Source organism: Platichthys flesus, chromosome 24 (genome assembly GCF_949316205.1).
Source record: "Platichthys flesus chromosome 24, fPlaFle2.1, whole genome shotgun sequence".
Taxonomy (NCBI): domain Eukaryota; kingdom Metazoa; phylum Chordata; class Actinopteri; order Pleuronectiformes; family Pleuronectidae; genus Platichthys; species Platichthys flesus.
In genome coordinates this window covers 3778336-3803240 of record NC_084968.1, presented here as the reverse complement: position 1 = coordinate 3803240, position 24905 = coordinate 3778336, and the positions used below count along the sequence as shown (strand labels likewise).

General features: G+C 39.4%; 1 protein-coding gene across 1 annotated transcript in view; it reads left to right on the top strand.

The window, feature by feature from the left end:
• The window catches only part of nrxn2b (neurexin 2b), a 598599-nt gene that overhangs the window by 161520 nt on the left and 412174 nt on the right, over positions 1-24905 (top strand). The window contains exon 4 of the mRNA XM_062384235.1: positions 3007-3036. Coding sequence (XP_062240219.1) covers positions 3007-3036 — 30 coding nt within the window. The remainder of the gene's footprint in view (positions 1-3006; positions 3037-24905) is intronic.

The following is a 24905-nucleotide window of genomic DNA, read 5'->3' as shown; positions in this document are numbered from 1 at the left end:
GTGTGCTGCTGTGATTGGATTCGTGCTCACGTAATGATGTAGAGTTGTAGTTTTGAGGGATAGATATTTTCCTTATGTCTGTTATGTTCAAATGTTTTACACTTAACTTTTCAGACCTGCCGGGTCTTTTCCCCCTCCATCACACCACTTGCTAGTAAAGGCTGTCACATCCTGATCAGGAGCTGACATGTTAGGAGTTGAGCATCCAACTTCCTGGCAAAAAAAACGTGTATGACTGGCTGTGAGTGGGTGTGTGTTTGTGTTTTACTGTCTTTCTGTTATGAGAGAAGGTTTTTGCGTGGATAGAAAAGTTTGGTATGTTGCAGAGATCACATCGCATCCTCTCTAATTTTTCATTTCACCTTCTGATACAATAGTTGGGGATTGATTTGTCATTCTGATAGATTTTTGTCCTTTCTTTGCCACCTGTGTCCCTTTCTGAAGGTCTCCAGTCAAAGCAGCCTGTGAGGATGCCATATGACAACTTGCTCCCATTACTCTGTTTCTCCCCTTTGCTCTGTGTATATTCTCTCTCCTACTCCTCCATACCTTTTCTAGGCTTCCTCCACCATGCCATTGTGCCACTTTCGTTTTGCCTGCCTGAGCAGTATGAGAGTGGGGTGGGGTTGGGGGCATTTGAATGATTTGGTATGCAGTGACAGCACCGTTCTGTTTCATTGCAGGAGCCTGCGCCTTATCTCCTTAATGGATTATGAGTAAGGGAACAAAAACAGAGGGAGGCAGAGTGAGAATGATTGGACTCCCTGCAAAGGGCCGGCAGGAAACTGACGGCATCCAGATAAATAAAACACTCAGCCTGTACATTTCCTCTTCCCCCTGAATCACAGATGTTATTAAGAAAGAGGGCAATAGAGGAAGCTTGTAGTGAAAAGTCATCAGAGCGTCTGTGCTCCTTGCATTCGGATTTACCTGTTTGCTTGTGGCGCTTCAAGTGTGTTTAGTGCATTCATGCTGGAGACGAATAGCAGGCCCCTGGTTGTGTTTTGCAACGACATTGGATGGTATCTTTCCCCTCTTGGTCCACAAAAAAAAAAAAAGGAAATTGAATGTAAACGTATCAGTGGAACACCTCAGGTATCCTGGCCTTGATATATATGTCGAACCACAGGCATCTGAGTGACACCCCTAGTGCATTTGCTGAGTATGGCAGTTTCAAGGCAAAACACCCTTATGTGTTTCACTTAATCACTCATTCCAGTGCTGAATATTAAAAAACTGCAGCCACCAGGGATGTGAATCTATACTGAAAGGTATTTTAGGCTGAAAACTTTTTCTTTATCAGAGAATCGGGTTGATGCTGGTGACTGATGATGTTCCAACCAGAAGTGAAAGACAACATTCCAGTGCTGCAACACTGCACAGTCCTGAGGCTGAAGGGATATTAAGACTGAGCTCTTTGATAGTGGTACCAAGAGTGTTGCGTTTGAGATAGTATTGATTAGGGGGAGACAAGTTGGCTTGAAAAGTGTCGACCTTTTGAGACCTCTATGATGATATTTTTTGCTGCCTCGGGTTAAATCCACTTTGCTTTAGTCATTTGTTTTTTATGAGAATGAACCCTGCTTTAAGACCATGTTCAGTCGTTTGTTTATTTCTCTATTTTGAGGTGTTCCTCAAATAATTTCAATCCACTAGACACCCTGCCGGATGTTTTATGGTACATAAAAACTGTCGGCAAAGTTGTTTGAAGAGATATTATAATATTATCTTTCCTACCAGGCATTTATGTCTCTCTGCTTAGTAGTCTTCCCAAACAGGTGCTCTGTGGAGGCTGAATGTAATATTTCAAACAGTAAGACATATTGTTGTGTGTTATGATGCTGTGTCATTGTGGATGCAAATGCTGCTGCTTTAGAACTAGAAATATTTCCTTTCCTCCTCACAGACTAAGCTGGAGTGCGCATGTGAACACACACTCAACAACAAAGTTGCTCAGAGACGGTTGAGGTCTTTTGTTCCTTTTAGTGCGAGGAACGACCTTTGATAGGTTGAAGCTGCTCAGCGAGGTGCTTCTGCTAATAGCAGTACGTTTTGACAGTGTTGTTGCTATTCCTCTGGGGACAGCTGCACTGCGACCAGTCTGGCTTCAGATGTGTTTAACCAGAAACTCAAGGTGTTTTGATGATGGCAGAAAGGTGCCACTTGCATTGTAGCCTACTAAGATATCAGGGTGTCAACATTGTTCCAATTTTCTAATGTGTACAAAATGTTTCATGATGATGTGAATGTCTTTGCATATATGGCTTATTACATTATATGGAATGGTTTGTTTGTTGCTGTGACCTGTTTCAGAGGTTACTGGGAATCATCCAGTGCAGCAGACGCTGATTGTGGACATCTTTCAAAACTATTGATTTGCAGATTTGCCAGATGTGTGCACAATAGCCTACAGTAAGCTAAATAACTATTTTAGGCGGCTATTGTGATGCTTTACTCTCACATCTGTGTTGGGATAATCTTCGGCTTTGTTTTATAATTTTTTTTACAGACAACACAAAACATTTGATCCGGTAGCGTTTTCCCAGGTTTATCTCTGACCCTTTCTCTGTGTGAGACCCTGCAGAGCTGAGATTCTTTGTTTTTTTTCATGATTTGAAAACTGTCGAAGATGACGAATTCAGTCCGAGTCTTTTGCTGCCAAACAGTTCTTTGTGTGTTCCATAAGTACTCCAAAGGAAAAAAAAGCATTTGTGAGAGCAATAGCCTTCGGGGGTTGCACCAAATGAAAATGCTTTTTTTTCTAAACCCCCCCACACCTCACTCAAGAAGTGTTTGCTTGTTTTCTGTTACTATTCGCTCTCTCTCTATACTCTTCTCTCTTTCTCGTTTTACCTTTGATTTGAACTCTGACATCCAAATCTGCCCCAGGATGTCTGTCACAAACTGCAGTCCAACGTTGTGACAATGCTTTTTTTCTTCCCGTGCCGTTTATGACCTTCTTTTCTTCCTCTTTCTGTTCTTTTTTTCTGTTTTTTCCCTTTCAAGGTCTGGCGCACCTGACGTTAAACGACCAAGGTATGGGTTCATTCCTTTTTGTTTTGGTTCTGGTTTTCTTTTTTTTGTTGAGAGGAACTGACTCAGCCTCTTCGCCCCAAGCCCCTCTATACAGCCGCTTTCCCTCACAGTCTCCTCCTCTGCTTCTTACCTTTCCTCGATGCCATATCCCTTCATTTCTTCATAAATTCTCCTTCGCCTTTTCGACCCTTTGTAAAGTCCTCCCTGGTTGCTGTCCCCTTCTTCCTCTCCTTACATGCTCATATTTTTGGGTTGTGCCTCTTGCTCCTCCTCGCTCTCCCTGCCGCCATATCTTTGTGCATTTCTGTAACCTCCACCAATGTGTGTCCCGCCCCTTGTCCTGTCCTATGGCTAACGTCCTGGACCTTCACCTCTGACCACCTTTGACCCCGACGACCTGACCCGGGGCTAAAGGTAACACTTTTCTGCTATCCCTTCTGCTTGGGTTGTATCAACGACAAGAAAAAAATTGCTGAATATATTGGAAATGTGTTTGTTGGTCAAGAAAAAAAAAAAAAAATGTGTCCAGACTTCCATTCACCAACACTTCAAGGTGAAAGTGTTGTCGAATGTGCAGAGTTTCTTATCACCACTCTGCTGACATTCCCATTGTTTGGCATTCAGTGTTTTTAAAGGCCTGCGAGTTCTGATATAACTTCAACTTATGTGTTAGAGCTCCTTGTTATGGGAAGATGTGACTGTAATTGTGTGGATGTTGGTGTGTTTTATTTGATGCTATGCATTTACAACACACATGCATATTTCACTACAGCTGTTTAATCTAACCGCACACTCTTCTTTCTATCCGACAGACCTTTGACCTTTTGTTACCTTTGCTAGTTTTTCACTTGTGTTTTAATCATCAGCACCGTTGAAAGTGTCATTTAATTTTGTCTACACTGACAATGCCTTTAAAACTAAGACAAGTCCAGGCAAACTGTTTTCTTTCCAGAAAGTTAATCTGACCTTTCTTTGCCTCTGGCCTTGCACTGAGGACAGTCTATAGAAAAAAAACATTAACGCAAAGAACACAAGAAAGAAATGAAGAAGTGAACAAGCGCAATTGCCAGTCAATGTTGTGACCTTTACTAGAGTGAAGAGAGCTTCATTTTTTCCCTCAGTTTAGTTTGTGGCTATGATTTGAGAGAGAAACCCTATTCTTAAGTAAGTGTCACAATATCTCAAGATACTAACCAAAAGTGGGAAAAGTTGTCCACAAAACTAGATTGCATCTGGGGTGGATGACACTGGTTGTTGAAGCAGTGAAGCCAGTCCCCTGTGCACACACGTCCAGCATGCTCTCATGTCCCCCCGCCCCCCCCCCCCCCCCCCCCCAAATGGGAGGTACCGTAGACGATGAAGGTCAAAGTTTCATCTGCCTGCTGAAAACGACATGCCCATCACAGTTACTGCTTCTGTTTTGCTGAGTTCTGCCAGTATGTGGATAACCTTGATGGTCCATGCTACAGTGGAATATCCCTCCGGCTAAAACATTCGGTCCGTTGTCAAAGCTGCACTCAGCTCAAAAATGATTGTAAACAATGAAGTGTATCATTAAACATAGTTCGGATTCCAACATTATACCAGTGCTCTTTATAGATTGGTGAGAAATAGTAATTTTATCCTTTGGAATTATCTGCATTAATTTATCAATGTGTCTCAACACATGACCGAGTCCTTATCCAAGGTACAATAATGAATAATATATGTTTACTCATAACATACGTCATTGTTTCATTCTTGTGAATTTTTTAGATATATATTTCAAGGATAGTTTAAACAAAATGGTATTAGCACATAAGTGTGGGGCAGCACTAATTTGTAAATGTAAAAAAAATCCTCATTTTGAGGTGACAATACGGAATCTGCTGCAATCCTAACAAAAGAGTGATATCAGAAGACCATCCAGAATTCCATATTTGTCCGAGGGTATAACAGGTTATATTGCAATCCCGAAGAGTTCACAGTCAAATTGTCCATTAATATAGATTTTGTGTGGTGGCTACTTTTCCATCAAGCAGGCGCCACGCTAATAGGACTCCAAAGGGAAATACAGATGCTCAGTGAGGTGAAAACCTAGCCCATAGTAACAGTTAAAGGCTCACAGTCAGCATCCTATAGTTCTGCCTTTACATGCCTTTAGAGCATGCTAGCTAGAGCACAATGACACTCACATCACTACAGGGAAAATGTTTTGTGTACTTAAAATAACTGAGTTTAAATTGGTTGGAAAGAACAGGCAGCATTACATATGGTTGAGGAGGGTACTGCATACAAACATAAGAATATAGTTCCAGAGCTGAAGTACGCTGGAGGGAGCATCTTTATTTGGACTGCTTTGCGGCCTGTTGTCCTGAACAGCTCCACACGATGGTGAGGAAAACAGATTTTCAAGTTTATCAAGGTATCATTCCTGATCTTATCAGAGCTGAAGATCAGTAGAAGCCAAGTTTGGAGAGGCCCAGTCAGAGCCCACCCCCTGTAGAGATGATGTGGACTAAGCTCAGAGATTGGTTCACAGCAAATATCCTTAGAATATGTCTGATATTCAGGCTGCTCTGTTGCTTGAAATAACGCTGCGTAGTTTAAAGGAGGTTCAACCTCAAAATGAAAGAAACTCATTCCTAATCTCGCATGAAGTGTTTGTTTATATTTGTGAAGTACTGATGAAGTTTAGATCACACAAACACAAATTATTCCAGATAACCAGGACATGCCAAAGGGTTAACACAAACTCTTCTTCCTCTGCAGTTTCTTGTCATCATGGGCTTTAGTATGCATTTGATTCCTCCTTTTAAGATCATCCATGTGTGTCAGTTAAAATGGTGCTCAAAAATAACCACAGAAAGCAGTAGTTTAAACTAATTTGTCACTTGAAGATGTTTTTTTTATTTAGATTACAATAATAATCGTGCAGTTTAACTTTTTTCACAAAGTTCATGCTGTCTTTTCATATGGCATATCTAGAGATGGTGTATCCAATAATGTAATGTAATGTTGAATGAAACAAGGTGGTTTCACAGTATTTTACAGTTTAACTGTGGTTAATTTAGTTTAATTTGATTTCTTAGCTGTTCAGTAAATTAAAATATGGACAATTGTTTTAATAACAAAAAAGCCCATCTTTTCCCCATTTCTCTGTTTACAGTACAGGTTTTGATTGGTGGTTTAATAGAATAAGACATTTATAGATATCAACTTTGGCTTTGTAAAATCACATCATTTATAATAGTTGTGTAATGTTTCATTGCCCAAGAAGGGGATATGTTACTCCAAAAATTGAGATATCTTCATTTATTACTTACTCACTCACCCACTGATATTACAACATTCCTATTTTGTTCACACACAGTTGCAAAGGAATACGGTCAGATATTGTTCTCCTTGACATTTTTGCCAATCTACTATCTATTTAAACCCCAATTTCACTCCAGAGTTCATTAAAGGAGAAAACGTGTGCACTATAAAGGTTTCTCTCATTTTCTCAAAGCAACAGGTTTAACACTTCATTTCTGTTATGCCGCGCACCACAAAGACAGAATACAATTTTCTATCCTCAAAAGACATTCACTGCCACCAGCAGATGATTCATTGCCATAATCCCTTCATCTCTATGCAGCCTCTGCTCTTCCTTCCCCTGTAACATATCCCCTAACCTCCTGCCATTTACCTCAGATCCTTGTCTGTAGTCCATCCCAAACTGGGCCGACTGTTTACTCGAGCCACACGCTCATAGAGCACACATCGAGACGATAGAGCATGCCAGAGGAGTGGGAAATCTGACATCTAACCATCTCCACCATCTCCCCCGAGACATGGCCAGGTCTCAACATCAGACATTCGGTCTCCGATTTGTCAGGGCATACTGTAGCTGTGCCTTTCCCATCAATCTGGCATCATAAGCAGCAGGATATAAAGTTGAAAGGTGCATGATAGAGAGAATTTCGCAACTTTTTTTTAAAGAGATAGAAACAGGGTTGGGATTGTGGAAGATAAGGTGAGGGATAAAAGATAATGAGAGTAAATTGAATATATCACACACTCAAAACCCACAGGTGAGCTGCTTTAATGTGCGTGCGACCAACCTAATCTGTCTCCGACACCTCTACAGTACTTTTTTTCAAATTCTAACATATGATAAATAGGCCACAGGCATTCAGATGTTTAATCCATAATTTTGTTTGGGGATAAAACAAAACGAGTCCTGGTCAGGTATCAGTGTGTTGTTGTTTTTTTCCCTTTCATCGGGCTAACCACTGCAAGTTAAGTAAAACAAGGTACAAGGTAAATTACCTTGGGGATGGATACTATATTTTCAGTTCAAAGTAAAGTAGCTGATTATGCTTGTTCCATCAAACAATGCCCAGCCAGCCATTTATATTGATCACCCTGTAGCCAGAATTAATACAGGGTTTGTTCCCAGTGGACGGCCAAAAAACATCTTGAAAGAGAAAAATCGATAAACCAATTTGGTAAAGGCGAGGACGTGTGACATGTTAGCGAATTAGATGATTTTCACCGGAGGATTTAGCCACTTCTCAGCTCCCCCTGCTTCACCTTTCCTGAAGTCTGTGCATTTCAGTGTGTGTTTGTGGGTGCACATATATGCATCTGTGCATGTCAGGGTAGTCATGTTGTTAAGAAAAACTAAAAAAGAGAGAGAGAACGGTTTTGGTCAATGTTAACGATCAGAAGCAGGTGCCTTAGCCATCACATAACCAGGCCAAGAAAATCAATGTCAGTCTCCTCTCAAACCCAAGGCTGTCCTTCACTGCTGCAGGAAGGACAAACCCCAGGCTTCAGTCACTGCTGATCTCTATCTGCCCGCCCGTTGTACCGGCCCCAGACATTGGGCGGCATGCTCAGAAAGCACGATATGATGTGACAAAAGCACATTTAACATAGTGATTACATATAGTGATTATTGTTCAAGAGCATTGACAGACGTGAACTCTCTGAATAAAATAAGAAAGGCTGTGTTTCTTGATAAACAGAGATTACAGCTATTCCTTACAAATTGAAGACAGTATTTGACATTCTTACAAACACTTTGTCTGCAAATTAAGAAAAGTCTTACATTTATTTAAAATGTTGGAGTCAGAGGACAATTCAAGAAACAGTTAGGTTCTGCTCTTAATAACTTATCACGGACTAAACAAATGAATGCGATGGTAAGATTGGTAAGAGATGTAGTTTCAAGCTCAAGAAAAGCTGTAGCACAATAAGATGAGTATAAAAGGAGGAAACCCTTTGGGCCATCCTTTGGGAGAAAAAACTGCAAGAGTAGCCTGAAGGCAAGCACTACTGACCTTGACCTAGTAATACAGTCTTGATTGTTTTGTGATGGGTTGAATTTAGGAGGAGCAACATCAAATACATTCCGCACAATATTCATAAAGGTGGGAAATGGGTCAGAAATAGAGTGTCCCTTCGGATCCGGTGATTCTGAATTTGATTTAGAGTTTTACCCGTTGGCAGCTGTTAATGTACCATCACGATGTTGGGACTCCTTTTACACTCTCTGCAAGGTGTCAACCCTTTTACTTTGTGTGCAATAGGGTCAAGTTTCATACGGGTCTTAACCTTTCAAGTCACTGTCCCTCTCCAGATAATGTGCATACACATTTTAAGTGAACAAGGGTTTTATTTTTATCTTGGAGTTTGAAGTTTTGAACTTCTTAAACTTTACGTTTTTGAGCTTGAGAATCAGTATCAAAATTGAAAAATTAGGTTTGACTGTGACTTGTCTAACCGCCACATAGTTAACGCACTGCCTAAGTGCACTGACCTTTATATTCAAACAAAGCAATGGTACGATGGGATAATTGTAGGTTCTATTTTGATGGTGTTCTTACACTTCTGCAGGGACATTAACTGAAGCTGTGAATATATGCAATATCACCTTGGTCCGCAAGCACAACTCAATTATACTTTACCATGAACAGTAAACAATAACATTGCATCCGTCTCATGAAACTCAATTTGCAGTTATATCAACCGTCCATTTTATACTTTGCTGGATGTTGCCATTTACTATCCCCAGCTGTGTCCAAGGTGTTCACATATCGCTCTTAACAGCAGTCCTGAAGCCATCTCAGCTCTAACAAACCAGTTAAGGGCCCCTTTAAATAAATAAAACTACCATTTCCAATAATAGGAAAAAACAACGTGCACTTAAATGGCTCTAAATTGGAAACATTTCCCTTGGCTTTGGAATAGCGGACGATTTCGCCCACGGATCACTTGGTTTCCATGTGAATGAAGTCTCCTGCTGCCACCACGTCCTCCTCCTCCGGAGAGGCTACCGCGGTGCATACTTGGAATCAAATTAACCAGGCCCTGGGAGATTGTCTCTTGGCAGGTTTAATGTAGATCACCCTGGAGATACTGAAGTGAAAATTAAGGGAATATCCTGCCCGATCGGTATCTTACCTCGAATGTAATAGACCAGGTCCAGGTCAAGATAGCCATCGCTGTGGAAGCTCACCAAGCGCATTTTATAGAGTCCATGGGCCACTGTGTTGTTTCAGTATTCATACACTCTTTTTATTGATATTGTAGACCAGGAGTTGGCTTGATTTATTAACTGTTATTTAATACAACCCTTATTAGAGGAAAGCCTCTTAAAAATTCACTATTACTTAATTATAAATAAGAAACTCTTTTAAATCTTACCTAAAAGTCTTTCTTTGCTTGCCCTGAGAAACAGACGTTTTGGTCTTGAGTCCATATCGCATTTTTCCCCAAACATTAGTCTGGACATTTTTCTTTCATTTACATCAACACAATTAAATTAACTAAATTGCAATTTCCTTTTTTTTTTTTCTGTTTTCATATATACATGGCTTCAAATTATCTTTCTTCTCAGAAACCCATCTACACATTTTCTTGCAATAAATAACAGTCAATTGCCCTCTTTAATTCCCCTATAATTAAAATCTCTCCAGGCTTTATTTGAGCCACCGAGACTGTTTTCTCCTCTAAGCTATGAGCATACTACTCAGAGCTATGCATTTGTACATTTAAAAACAACACACACACACACAAATGAAAAAAATCCAGCACAGAGCCACAAAAACACACTGTCAGTGAAGTAGCTCATTGAATTAACTTTGGCTTGAGAATGTGGCGGAGATAAAACAGTGTTCGTTGCAGTAGTAGTATAATTTTTTTACCATATCAAAACCCACAAAAAAAAAAGGGCAGGAGAGAAGGCATGCAAGCCACAATGCAATTGTTGGTGCTGTATTAGAACATTTCCTACTGACAAAATGCCAACATCTCAAGGCAGTGAAAGATACTTGATATTCAAATTATGCGCTGTGTCTTACTGATTACTGACTTAGAAAGACAACTTTTAACTTTTCCCCTCAGAGCTTTTCCGAGTGGTCTGACTGCTGGCGCTGCTGTCACAAAGACTGGATTGTTTCCGTTGTGAGCGTTATGATAAAAACACACGTTTGTATTAATAAGCAGGCAGGTCTTGTTACTCACTGATCCAGAAGGAATAACACAAACCAAATGTTGGTTTTGAAAGCTCTCTCTGAATGCTTGTGCAGAGTTTTTTTTTTTTTTCAATCACTCCCCCTTCACCTTCTTTGCCTCCTCCAAAAATGTTACTCTCCACAGTGGTTGTTCCTCTACTCACTATTTCTGAGAACAGTTACTGAAGGCTTACACGAGTAAAACCAAAGTACTCTCTTGCTCAACTGCAGATGTGCTTCGATTTGTGTTCGTAAATTAAGCTTTGCCAATAAAGGCCCGGTCACACTTAGGTGAATGCAAAGCGACTATCGCAGGTCAAAGGTTTATAGAGATAAACTCCATGCAAAGTCGGGCTGCAGATTTGCTTTGTCACAGGCAGCAGATTTTTTTTTTTCAACTCCTCGCTCGTACAAATATGAATTAAATGGAAGGCCAAATATGAGTTGTGAACATGCGCTTATAGGCAGCAAAGCAAAATGCTGATCATGTCAGTATTCTAAAGATATCACACTGTGCACTCTATGTTTACTTCAAATTAACTTAAAGCAAAATAAGCATGTCTAGTGCCATTTAAAACAAATTAGTATCTATCATATTAATGGATTCATTCTTACTTAAGCACTTTATTGCAAGATAAATGACAAGTGATATAGAACGATAAGTAATATTTATATTATAATGTTTGAATTATCCATACTGAAAACATATCTTTATAATTTATAGACCTTCAGACGTTTTCACTGAGATTCACTGACATGATACAATGATGATAGTGGGCCACCTCTGCAATGCTATGGCACCTTATGAGGTGAGAACTTCTCAGGTCACATTCTCCCATTTGTCGAAGTTCTTTCTGACAGACAACTTCCACTGCATCTCCTGCCAGGCAACATCAATTTTCTCTAACTTTAGTGGGTAGCAACAGGGTGCAATTCTGCCACACCAACTTCCAAAGCTGTGCAGCAGGACTAATGATAATGAGTTATAATTTAAGCACTCTAATCTTACAGAAAATAAACTGTATATATATTACATAAAGAATAGTTCCTCCATTTCTTATTTTATACTGGTAAAACTTTCTTCAAACAGGGACATATCTCAACAACTTAACCTGAATCCATTCATTCCATCACCACCAATAAAACCGTGAGGTCCTGCTTGGGCCAAAGGAATCCGTGAGCATATCCATTACGGAAATGTGGTGTTTTTATAAAATCTGTGTGTGATCACTAAGTTTTAGTTTCTCCGTTTATTTTCGGAACATTTTCCCAAAATCTTTTATTCACCGTTTAAACTTTTCAAGCAATCATGTAAAATGTTCAACAATAAAGTTTGAATTAACATTTTGCTAAAGAAGAGACAAATTAATATTAGTTGACAGTTTAAATATAACCTTGTTCAATCTCAAACAAGGTTTAAGGTGCCACCAAGAACACTCACACCTTATGATCTTCTCCATACATAATCATTCTTCCTCATCGTGTGTCCCAGGGGATAATCATTCAGAGTTTTTGCCGTGACCTCTTCCACCCTGCTCAGCAGCCTGGGCATGGTGGGCTGTCTGGCTCGAAGCCTGCGAGGCTACTGCAGAGACATTAGGCCAGGATGACAGAAGCTCTCACACAGGCAAGAATTTCTCCTGACACAGCAGCAGTGTAAAATGGATAGAGTCTCTACAGCAGCCTGAATCTGCTAAACACAGTCCTCACAGCCATATAGAGAAACTCCTGAGATGAGTAGATGTATGGGTATGGGACTTTTTTGTGAGAAAACTCAAACTATAATATTGACAATGATGGGAAAGAGGAGTTGTCCAAGCAAAAAATTTGATATATGTAATGCAGGTATTTCTGTACCTGACTAAGATGATATGCAACGGTTACTTTATGATATGTTCTTATTAACAGGTCAGCAGTGTACGTATGGGTTAATCCCAGTTAATGGTGAAATCACCATCATGAGGCTAATTCTGATTGACAGGTTTGGACTGAGGCCACCCTGTCTGACCTTCAATTGGTCCCTTGGGTGAAGCGAATGACACTGTGTGAGGTGTGTGACAGTCCCAGTCCCTCTAACACCCCCCCCCCCCCCCCCCCCCCTCTCTGAGATTGATTGGAGGCCTGCATTGTGTTTCCAAGGCTAGTCACGCCTCATTATTGGCAGCTTCACTTAAAGAAAGTGACAGGACACATCATACAGACAGAAAACTCCCACTTGACTATGCAGCGGACACACACATGCACACGCAGTCAATTCCCTCAACTGCAATATAGATGTTCTCTCCTCAAACCTCATTTCAAGCCATTAAATTAAAACGGCAAACGCCGAGATAGCAGAGTCATATCAGAAGAAATGCAAACTCCTAATGTCGGATTTAAGTTTTGACTACTAACACAATTTCACTAGAGAAATAAAGTCATTGCAGTTTGAATAAAACAGTGAAAAACTAAGGGCAAACAGAAAATACAGAGGCTTCCATCTGTTCAAGGAATTGCAAGAACACAGGCAAAAGAGTTTAACTGTGAGTTTCTTTCATTTTGTACGAGCAGCATAATGCCTGGAGTATAAATGTAGTAACTTAATGACACCCTCTCTATTGTCCTCCCTTTATCTTCCCAGGCAATCAGTCCACCTTGACTAAATATGTATGGCGGAAGGCAGAATTCACAAGCAGGTCGTAAACACTGTGGGTTGGCTCTGAAATCCCATCTCGTGAATTGGTAATTAAAACACAGATTGTAGCCGTATGGCTGTGCACAGTATGCAATACTGTGTGCTATATCCACCTAGAATAAAACAAATGGTTGTCTCTGTCAAGAAAACATGCTTGCAACATCCAAACAAGCATGAAATAGAACGAAATATCAGATATTATTATATATCATGACTTATGTGAACCGTATCTGTGGGAAACGAGTCTGTCTTGACGTAACTTTTTTCAACCTGTACACATGAACCTTTTTGTAATACTTTTGAACCCATTTCCTCACAGTGTGCAACAAATCACAGTAATATTTATTACAGCCCAAAAATTATGAAAATGGTATTCTCAGTAAGGGCAAATACATCTTTTGTGATGCTAATTTCATTGTCACTTATTTTATATTAATTTTCATCTGTTAATCTAATACAATCTGACAAGCTTTTAAATGTCACGTAAATTGCTTCCGAGGCCGTGGGGGCTGATGTGCGTTTTGGCACAGCACAATATTTAATGTGATCTGATTTTAGAAAAGTACTAATTATAATACATTAAAGTAAAATGCAACCCTACTTGATCTAGCCTTAAGTAATTAGGACTGAGGTTTGAAAGATTGAAATGACAAACAAAACAAAAATTGACTTAATGAATTTATAATAAAACTACATACAATGAAATACAAATATGTATAGATTAATACATATACAAACAAAACTAAATTTGACAACATATTTATTCTTTGGGTATAAATACATGGCGGAATTTAACTCTGTGAAGATATAATACAAAGATATTACAACGTCCCTCATATTTGTTTGAATAAATAATAATAATACAAATTTGGTTAAGGTTATGTTAAACTTGAATATTCTGCAACTAAGCTTCACTAAGCTTTTAATTTGTTCAGAATTGATTTAATTTTCCAAGTCAAACAGAATGCATATATATATATAACTGACTTAATTCAAAGTGTCTTGACCTCACACTACAATTGTACAATAAAGGACCCTCATTACTACCATTCCGTTGCATGATGAGTTTAATGCATGCTAAACCAAAATATTATAACAATTACCCATAATTTTGCTGTACTAGAAGAAAACACAGGGGCACAGATAATTTACAGATACTAAAGTGCAAACACATGGATTAAATATGAAGCACTGTGGAGTAGTTCTGTCTTATCCTGGACTCTGCCCATTACTCTGCATTCACTGACCCAAGAGTTTGGAGTAAATCCACGGAGGAGAAGTCATTAAATCCATTTATTCTTAAAAAATTAAATGTGGTCCGTGGATGAATCTTCCTGCTCTACACTCCGCACCCTCGTCTCAGAGCTGCCAGACACAAGGGTAATGTCCACGAATCAGCATCAGTCGACTACATCAAATATTAAACATACACTGAGTTTTCTTTTTCCTTTGCACACAAGATAATCTTTTCTTTAAGATAATGTCTCTAACAACTTTACTGAGTAGAGTGACCCAAAATCTACCCCATACATTATTTATAGCACAATCCTAGGAATTCAAAGGAAAACCATTGTTCGAAAAATCCTAGCCATACACTCAGTAAGCACTCCGATCGAAACGCCATGTTCTAGACCTGCTTGCCCTAATGCATTTATACAGTCCGGAAACGCAGCCAACGTGCCCCTATGCCTCAGGGCTCTTGTCATTGTCACATTTACTTTGTGTAACCCTAAATAAAACTGCAATTATTTTTTTAACTAACCAACTTCATCTTTAGATATGAATCTAACTGATAAAAACCTCTCTAACGTTCGTACAGATTATAGGATGCATAAAATTTTAATCGACTATTACTTCTGGCAAGGTGTTCAACCACCAAGACTTGTTTAAATATTTATTGTAATTCCAGACTTTGTTGAACCACCAACTTTAGGTTGTTGCAGCCTATATAGTCATACATAATGAAGTCCTGGGTAACAAATAGCATGATTATAAAGCACAACAAATGAAATACCCATCATGTTTGATACTAGTGGATAAAGCTATTATCCTCTATGTTTTCCTTTAATTGGGTTGACCTTTACCCCCAATGTTTTTTCCCGAAATTCAATTTGGTGACCCTATTGTTCTATCCCTCCTTTTTCATACATTTGTGGTCCTTATTTAGAGAGGACTTAATTGAATTTGGCCTATGGGGAATTAATCTTATGGCAGTGTGGTCAGAGGCTGGAAATTGGATCCAGGTCAGGTTTTAACATGTTGTAATTAAGGTCACAGGGGGCAAAAAGGAAAGGGTGGAAATATAATGGGGAGGGAGGGCCGGAGTAGTGCTCAAGAGAGATTAGAGACAGAGTGAGGATGGGGGTGGGGGATGTTAGAAGTGAGGATGTGGGAAATGTGAGTAAAGCTATTTGGACGAGTAGTAAACAAAAATACTGAGTCATGGCACTCAGTACTGCAAGGAGTGAGAGACTCACGGAATAGAACAAAAGAAGTGAAAGTGAGGGAGGGAAATAGGATGAGCAGTGCATAGACTGTGTCATATTTTCATTTGGTGACGTTTAACCTAAGGAACTTTGTTTATATGAGCATAGCTAAAGGGCCATATATTTAAGGCTCTCCAAATGGAAGAGAAATACACTCCCTTCTCTTTCTTTTATTTTTCTGCCTCCTTTCCTCCGTCCATTGCCTTTTTCCGTCTCATCCGTGTCATCTCCTGCGCTCTATCCATCTCTCTGTGTTTCTTTCCCTTCCTGTTTCCACACTCTTGTCTGCTCTCCGGAGAGACAAAATCAGGTGGTGAGGGGAAACCGATGAAGACAGCGATACGTGGACATAGTGAAGGGGATACGGGAAGGAGGGGCAACGGAGGGATGAGGCCCATCAGAAGATGAGTGTAACAGGAGCAGAATGATAATGACCATAGAGCCCTCGCTTTCCACAGCTCGGGCTCTCTTCAGTTGTAGTGTCACAGGGAGAAATCCACAGAGCATGCATGTGCTGTAATGTGTAATCTAGTCCCTGCCTACACACGGCCCTCTCGACTCGTACAAAACCGAAGCTGCTGTAAAACCCTCGAGGGAGCAGGAACTCCCAACAATTACCACAAGGAACATCAAAGCGATCGCACAGTCATAGAATTAATCACCCTCTTCTATGACACACATATTCTCACGCACACTCGATGAAGCGGTCCTGCCTCATATCTTATTTCTACAGTCTTAGCATTGTTCAGTTGCATAACGCTCATGAAAACCGGCTCTGTGATAAAAGCTTTCCATGCGTTTAGAGAGAGAGCCAAGAGTTAAAAACCCCGGCTCTTTTCTGTGTAATGATCTGTAAGCATTTAAATGTAGACTGCAGCAAAATTGAAAGCTGAATAAGTAAATTTTAGGACGCATATTTAATAGTCTTTTCAGGAAGAAAAAGCAGCTCTGGCTAGCCGATGAGAGGGAAACGTAATGGACAAAAATAATCACTCTCTTTCCCCGGGAAAATTATATTTCTGCATTAAGTAAATAAAAAGAAAGGAGATAGCAATAATCTCTTTGGTGGGAGAGAAGAACAGACTAATGAAACATGTTGACACATGTATTAGAGGCTGCCATAATTGAATAAGGGGATTTGGACGAGAGGGAGAACATTATTAAGATATGTGGGGGTTTAAATCTGTAGAGAAAAGAGGCCAGGCCAACTTAGTCAAACCAGGGACTAAAAACATCTCCTTTATGTTGTCTTGAGGGGGAAAGAGGCTTGGTTTGATTCTCTCCTTTGTGGCTCCATGTTATTTTTATGTTCTATACACAAAAAATATATGTTTATGTAAACAACAGCCGATTTCCCTGGTTAACTTATATTTACTATACAGCCATGATGGATTTGAACCCGTCAGTTTGATGGTTTCCTTGAAGAATCTGACCCCCACCTGCAACCTTGAAATCTGATTAACGCAGTCTTACATATATGTAGTACGGTACATATACTATATAGTATATACTATATAGTACGATTAAAGCAAATTTATTCAGTGGAAAATAAGAATGTTTGCCTGATGGTGGTGCAAGAGCAGTGGTCATAGTTGAACCAAAGAAGAGAATCTATAATAATATTATTTTACTTTTTTTAAATGTGAACAAACAGCCAACCCTCAGAAATTAAAAAGTAAGTTTCACATCACACAATATTCTGGTTCCGCAGTTGACATGTGCAGCTTCGCTTATATACATTTTCCCATTTTTCCGGATGTCCCATTAAAGGGAGCGTAATAACACACATCGTGACAGAAGACAAAAGAGCGCACTGCAACATGCTTTAACCACACATTAGGTGTGATCACAGTATATTCCACGTGGTGTTGGAGCCTCACCTTGCATATCGGTTAACACACTGACTGCACAGTGTCTTTGCCCCTTGAGTGTTTCAATCCTATTGCTAATTAGCAGATAGTCACAGTCTCGGATCCCTTGCCTCCCGCTCACCTCCTCTAATCCCCCACCGCATGTTATTTTAATAATTAAACACAGTGAAGCCAGGGATATTCATCTTCCTGTGTTACAGGACAGTTGATGTAGACTTAATCTCTTATGTCCATAATTGACCCAAGGTTTTGAGCTGTGCCACTATTTGCCTATAGCACTGTCAACAGAGTTAATGTGACATTAAAGTTATTTTAAACTTCATCCTGCTAATTATGTTTGAATAAAAACATTGAAATGGAATGAGTTCTGCTTAATTATATATTTGACAGACTTGTAAATATTATTAATACAATGTCTAAGACAAAGAGAAAAATGTGTTGAAAGGTTTCCAAGTCATTTCCGATAGAGAGGCTTGCCTCAATACTAATAAATGACGAAATATAAATGAGCAGCTATTCAATTAAATGTGAAAAAGGCAATGTTGGACGACACTACTGTTTTTAAATGAATATATCCTGAGTACCTTTCTGTGCAATGCACTTTGAAATTCCCACCTGTCTCCTCAGAACATGATGGCTCAGCTTGGTGTCAGTATACTGTCAGGATGCTGCAGGTCAGAATTCGGCTGAATCGCATTCGTTTAGAGCTGCAAGCATTTGAGAAATGACTCAAAGTGACCTTGTCCTCCAAATGGCTCCTTTTTGCAGTCCTGGGACTGATCAAAGCTACCTATCTGATCTCCAAATGGGTTTAATTGGGCAGACAATTTGTGTAGTGACGTTTTCCAGATATAACTGGGGCTTGGTGAACCAAAATAATTCCCCCTTGTTAAGATAAGAAGCCAGTGCCAACTGTCTGGAGTGCTTTCAGCGGATTCACTCTGTGCTCTTAGCATCAAGGTCAACTGTCGAATAAGCCAGGCACCAAAGTTCCCCACCAAGGTTCATGAAAATTCAAGAGCTGTTTTAAATGCAATCTTTTGTCACAGGTACACTTGCTAAGTGTGTGTACCAATCAAAAGTTGAAAGACTGAAATGACATGCTATTCTGTACTTGTATTATTTAACTTTTAACACAGCACGTAACCAATTTCCTCCGCCAAATTAAAACAAAGGGAAAAGCTTGCAGCCTCTCTGAAAACCGCCTCTTGTCCTTGCTAATTTTGCGAATTCACAGGGCAATGGGTGGTTTCGTGCTCGCCGGAGCATACAAGCAGAGTCAGTGAGCCAAGTGGAATAACATTAGAGGCCCGTGTAATCAGAGCAGGTAGAAGAAGGGGGGGGGGGGGGGGGGGATTTGTGTTGTTGTTCTGATCAAGTGCATAACTAATGACTGCTGTTCTAAATGTCAGCGGGGACGCACAGCTATTCTGATGGACACCTTCTTAGCCGAGATCACACAGAAAAATATCAAATTACGGGTCAAAATCAGAACAAGGGGTAATTTCTTCAGCAAGCAGCGGGGGACCTGAGATATTATGAGGAGAGAGAGGGGTGGTGAGACTGAGTGAGAAGGTTGGTTTGAGGAAGAAAGGAAACACAACATCAAGTGAAGCCATTACGCAGAGGTGAAGACCTTCATGTAGACTGAGAGCTTTTATGTTGATTGAGAACAAAAGAGGTCCTGTGTAAGTTATATGCCCGCTTAAATGTTAAAGCACATTCATGAATAAGATATCATAGTTATTTCTCCGGGTGCATGATTTGCATTCCATATTCCCAAAGCCAGTTGGCAAGCATTTTTCATTTGTATGATTTAAGTGCCCTTGCCTTTACGGAAAAGGGAGAAAAATGACTACTCAAGAATTACAGTACACGTTACACTATATGTCGTTGGCCTATGCAAATATAAAGGTTTATGAGTGCTAAGATCTTCTCTCCCACTTTAGACATTGCGCTTCAAACTGATGTGAAACTTTGGTGTAAAATGTGATTAATAAATCCTGTTCCTTTAAAATTAAATAATATGTTATCTCATGCAACAGGCCTGCTTCCTCTTCTTTCACCTGCATCACACTATAAGTGTCTCTGTGTGGAGGGTAGAGCTTTTTACAACAATGCCCTCCTGAGGAAATTTTGTGTAAAACAGTGTACAGGCACTGCTCATCCAAACTATGTGTCATAGTACATCAGTCATTCTCTGAGGTTTTTCTCTATCTCGTTTGACTGTGTCCGTCATTTTCATTCCAGTATATCACATGGGTAATTATGGACATGCACAGATAGAAAAGGTTCATTTCAAATGGAGAACACATAATGATGTATTTAATCAGTCTTCGGAAGACCCATAAGCCTATTATATTATGACATAAATTCATGCTCCTTATGTATTATATATATATGTATATATATATAGTGACTGAGAAATGAGGTGGTCAAGTGAGATCAGTTTGATTCGTGAGTCGCATGAAAGTAAATTGAAAGATATTTAATGGGGAGTGTGACTTAGTTTGAAAATCGTACAACTTTATTTCTCCAATACAAAAGTGCAATACTCATTTGACTTTTATTCAATTAGAAGAGTCTTAGGAGTCTTAGGTTATACTTCAAGTACGCCTATCTGATAATCTGCTGACAAATTATCTAAATTCAATAAATGCACACAGTCTTTAGCTCTACAAAAAAGAATACACAACTCCTATTGCTTAACACTGGAGGTGATTCCATTCCATCTCCATCAGAGTTGTGTGTGTGTGTACTTACTTGAACTCTGTAATGAAACAGCTACTGTAAGTGAGTAGGTTTAGATGTGCATCCATTTCTTTATAAACAGCAGTTGCTAAAGTTATTAGAGGTTTTGCTTTTTTCTGTACTGTGTTAAGGAGATTCAGTTTGATGCCTTCTCTGCTCCTTATCCCATAATTCCTGCCCTGCATCAACTGATTCTTCTTATTCCTGGCCCCCGTCACCCCTTTATTTCCTTTGACTTCAGGGTAAGCTCATCTGGCTTTGAGAACATTCGCTTTTTCTTGACTCGTCAGACTTTTTTCCATCTCTTGCATTCTCCCTCTACACATTTTCTTAGCTCCTTTTAAAGTTCAAAGTTCATGGTTATGAATACATTTAAAATGGACAACATGGTGAATAACATGACAGCTTCCAATTGAAGCCAATTGTCACCTGTTGGTTAGTTGTAGTAGGTCCTACCCTCTCTGTCATTTAATGCACTTCCTATCCTGCGAATGTGCATTTTTTTATTGTCTGATTAGTTTTGTTTCAATTCATTTTTTGATGCTATTGAAAAGGGATGTGGCATCATGATTGACAGACTGACACACTGACTGACTCTGGATTTTGCTTACCTATTGTAAAGGTTGGCCTTTGGGTATCAAAGTGTGCTCTGCAAGACACCACATAAAAACAAATACAAGAAAAGTGAAACCAAATGAAAATCTGGTTTGCTAAGTTTCTCTTTGCTTTCCATTCAAGTTGTAGCACAAAGTAAGTTCCTCCATTCCTCCACTGAGGCAGTAAAAGATTAAGGGTGCGACAAAACTCTCTCAGAGCACTTTATGTGCTCTGTGAAGCATTTAACACTTGTTTAACCAAGCGAGAGCAAAGGCATTCAAACTTGGCTGTAAACCAGTAGTGTAGTGCAGGGTATATGGAGGTATATGGTGTATGCCCGCTTCTAAATCACTTGTTGTGTGCATCATTCATTCGTGTCCTGCAAGCCAATTTTTTCCTAGGACAGCGAAAAGTTTCGTCCATCTTACTGTAATTGGTTAGTTAGCCAAAGTAAGCCAATCAGATGCCAAGTAGGGCGGGTCATATCTGTATTTGTCTTCCTGGTAAAAAATATATATTGACCAAACCCATTAAAAAGCAAACTACTCAAACATAAAAATGTGACAGTTATTCTACCTCTTTTAGAACAAGATGTCAACCAAAGTGAACACTTTTTAACCATTCATAACGCAAAAATTACAATATAAATGGTGACACACTCTGGTCTACACTGTTTGCTACAAATCAGCTCTATGCAAGAGTTGGAAAAATAAACTATTTGCCCACAGACAACTAAGTTAACACAAAATGCATCAACACTCTGAAGTGTGTGGGCTGGTATTGATGCAGCATTGGAGTCATAAATTAATTGCCAATTTCCCCATTTGTAGCTCTACTGAATATGAAAGAGGGGTCTTACATGTGACTGTTGATATTGTTTGCTGGACAGGCTGGGGAAAAAAATAGAGTACCTAGCTCTCTAGGCACCACTGCTGGAAACGATTAATGAACCTCAAGTTGTGTGAAATTCAGCTCTCAGCCTTTCTCCAAGTTGATTATTATAGTGTATTCATAGTCCAACCTCTATTTGTCCATAGCACAGAAGATAAAGTACACAACAGAAACAGTTTTTTTCTTGTTTTCCAATTATAAAAAAATATACTTTCTCTGTGTGTCTGAAATTGAGCATAACAATGTCACGCGCTAACATTCCCCCGATGAAACATATTACATTAAAATGCAGTAGATCTGGCTGCTTATATGGATGTGCAGCAAATTGCAAACACTCGCAGTATAGAGGCATGTTACAGGTCATGATCTTGCTGTGGGATGAAACCTTAACCAGCTTCATTTGTTATTTATCTTTTTCTCTCCAGTGTCATAGCTATATACAGTCCTACTCTCTGCTGCACAGTGTCATATTGGTACCACACTATATAGTGCTGCAGAGGGTGTAGCAATAGATATTGTTCCAATCTGTGAACCGATTTTTTCCAGAATAATATCCAGTTTTATTTATTGTTTCATTTTTCAAATTTATACATAGTTAATGACCTTTTCTTTATACCCGCGTACCCTTGAAATATCGTCAGTCCTTTTGAAATCAATTAGGCTGCTCCTAATTGAACATTTTCATAATTATCAGTTCCCCGTTTATGCCCAAACATTTCCCCCATTAATTATTCCCTGTGAAACTTTGAAAATGTCCTGCATTGTGAAAGAAAGTGGGGGGGAAATCCTGGATCCGCCACTTGTTTGGAGCAGGAACCTCAATGGGTTCTTTCTCGTCCCACGTCCCGTGGAAACCTGCTCAGTAGTTTTACATAAACTTGCCAAGAAAAACAAATGGATTCACAAGGCACAAATCATGTTTTCGAGGCCACCTTACCCTAACAAAAATCTAAGCCGTTAATGGGTGAGTCCAAGTGTCACATTTTTTGTCAAATTTGATAGAAGTCCCTTGAGGTTTTACTGACATAGTACATTGACAAGGCAAAATATGTACTTTGAGAGGTCACAGTGACCTTGACATTTCACAACTATATTTAAATCATCCATGAGTCCAAGTTGTTTGTGCCATGTGTGATGAAATTCCCTACTGTCAGTCCTGATAAATCCCATTCACAGGAAAGTAAGCTCTCTATGACCCTGACCTTTGACCTACAGTCACCAAAACAGAAGTATTAATTTTTGAGTCCAAAATGAATTTTTATACCAAATCTGAAGGTATTCCCTCAAGCTAATCTTAAAATATTTCATTCAAGAAAGACATTAACAACTTTATAAACTTCATGTGTCCCCTGTGACCTTGACCTCTACCATCAAAATAGAATCAGATTATCCTTGAGTCCAATGTTTGTATCAAATTTGAATACATTCCATTAAGGGCTTCTTGATATACCGTGTTCACGATAATACAGTACTAAGTACTCACTGAGTGAATATCAAATAGAAGTGCTACCATTTTTCAAGTCAGCTGTTAAACAAAGTCTAAGTTAAAATCACTTTGACCCAGACAATTAATTGGAAGATTAATCAACTAATACTGATACTAAGTGAATAATTTAATCAAGCAGCCGGGCTCTGCAAAAGTAACCACAGACCATTAACTCGGGCGGAGATTTACAGCATTATAGCATTAGTCAAATCACATCCAACAAAACAAGTACACTAATCATAAAGGAACAGAGAGAAGGCCTTGATGGTCGGCTACTCCAGCATTTATTAAGTTCTCACTTTAACTCTTCATAAAGCAGCAAAGCAAACTGGTTCCTTGCTGCTTTATCATTATTTCCCCCCCATCCATAGACAAGTCGCACTCTGCCAAATCCTCATTTTCCATTAATAATATGTCCTCTTCATACACTTTTTTTTCTCTCTTTCACCTGTTCCTGACTTTTGAGATCACTCACAGTTCCCCTTATTTATTGCCTTTGTGTAATTGACTGGACATTTCACTAAGTCTCCGGCAGGCATCATTAAAAAATACTTAGGATTTTCAATGCTCCAATCAGGTGCCTAGGTAGCTTGTTTCAGATGAGCAGGAAGACTGGATGTCCTATCCAGCCGAGCAACTGATTAAATCAGTTTATCATAGAGATGAGAACCATGGAACCAAATGAGAACACTGAAAAGGCAACATGTACTTAGTTGAAGGCATGAAAATTATCTTGCAGTGTGTAATACGATGCTATACGGGTTGAACAGGGTGGGGTGTAAAAAAGGTTTGGCAGCAATGTTTGATTTGTGTTTCATATGCAGTAATTAGAGATAAATGATACACGCTTACAACTGTTTTGCTGGCATATCAAAATGATCCACCAACTCCCCTCATACAATGACCCCTTGGACGAGAAGAATATCTTACAAGATGAGATGAACATTTTAATACCATAAGTGTAGATGACGTGAATTAGAATAATATCTTTCTATTTCTGCCCATTTTATCCGTTATCGTTGTACTTGCTAAGAAAGAAGAACATTTCAGGTTGTATATAGTCTTCAGTGTTCCTGACAGACACATTCACAGTTTCAAAGACAGGCCTGAAATTACCCATTGTTCTTATGGGGAGCTTTCTAATGGCAAATCAGGGAGCACTTTGGTGGCATCCAATGCAATTACTTTATAATATGTGGATGTTTTCAGAGACAGTTTTGAGAACATAGAGATAAAAATAAGCTCATTACAGAGCCAGAAAGCAGACCCAAACCATGCAGGCTGTAAACGCTGACGCTCCATCAACTGAAAACCCTGAAAAAAGAAAATTCTTCTTACCGCAAGACAAGAACACATTGTTCACAGTGAATATAAAATCTGAATATTGAGGCATTTGAGGGTTCCTTTGTATGTGTATGTTTGTATGTATGTGTGTGTTGCCATGTGCACTGTCAAGGAGCACTTGACATCAGAGGAGAGGTGTGGGCTGAGGGTAGCAGAAGGGGATTTGGTGAATTACCAGGCTGCAGCCTCAGCATAGAGTCCAGAGGATTAAAGCAAGGACTAGGGTCTAGGAAGGAGGTGTGCAGAGGCACAAGTAGAGGGGGATCAGTGTGTGTGTGTGTGTGT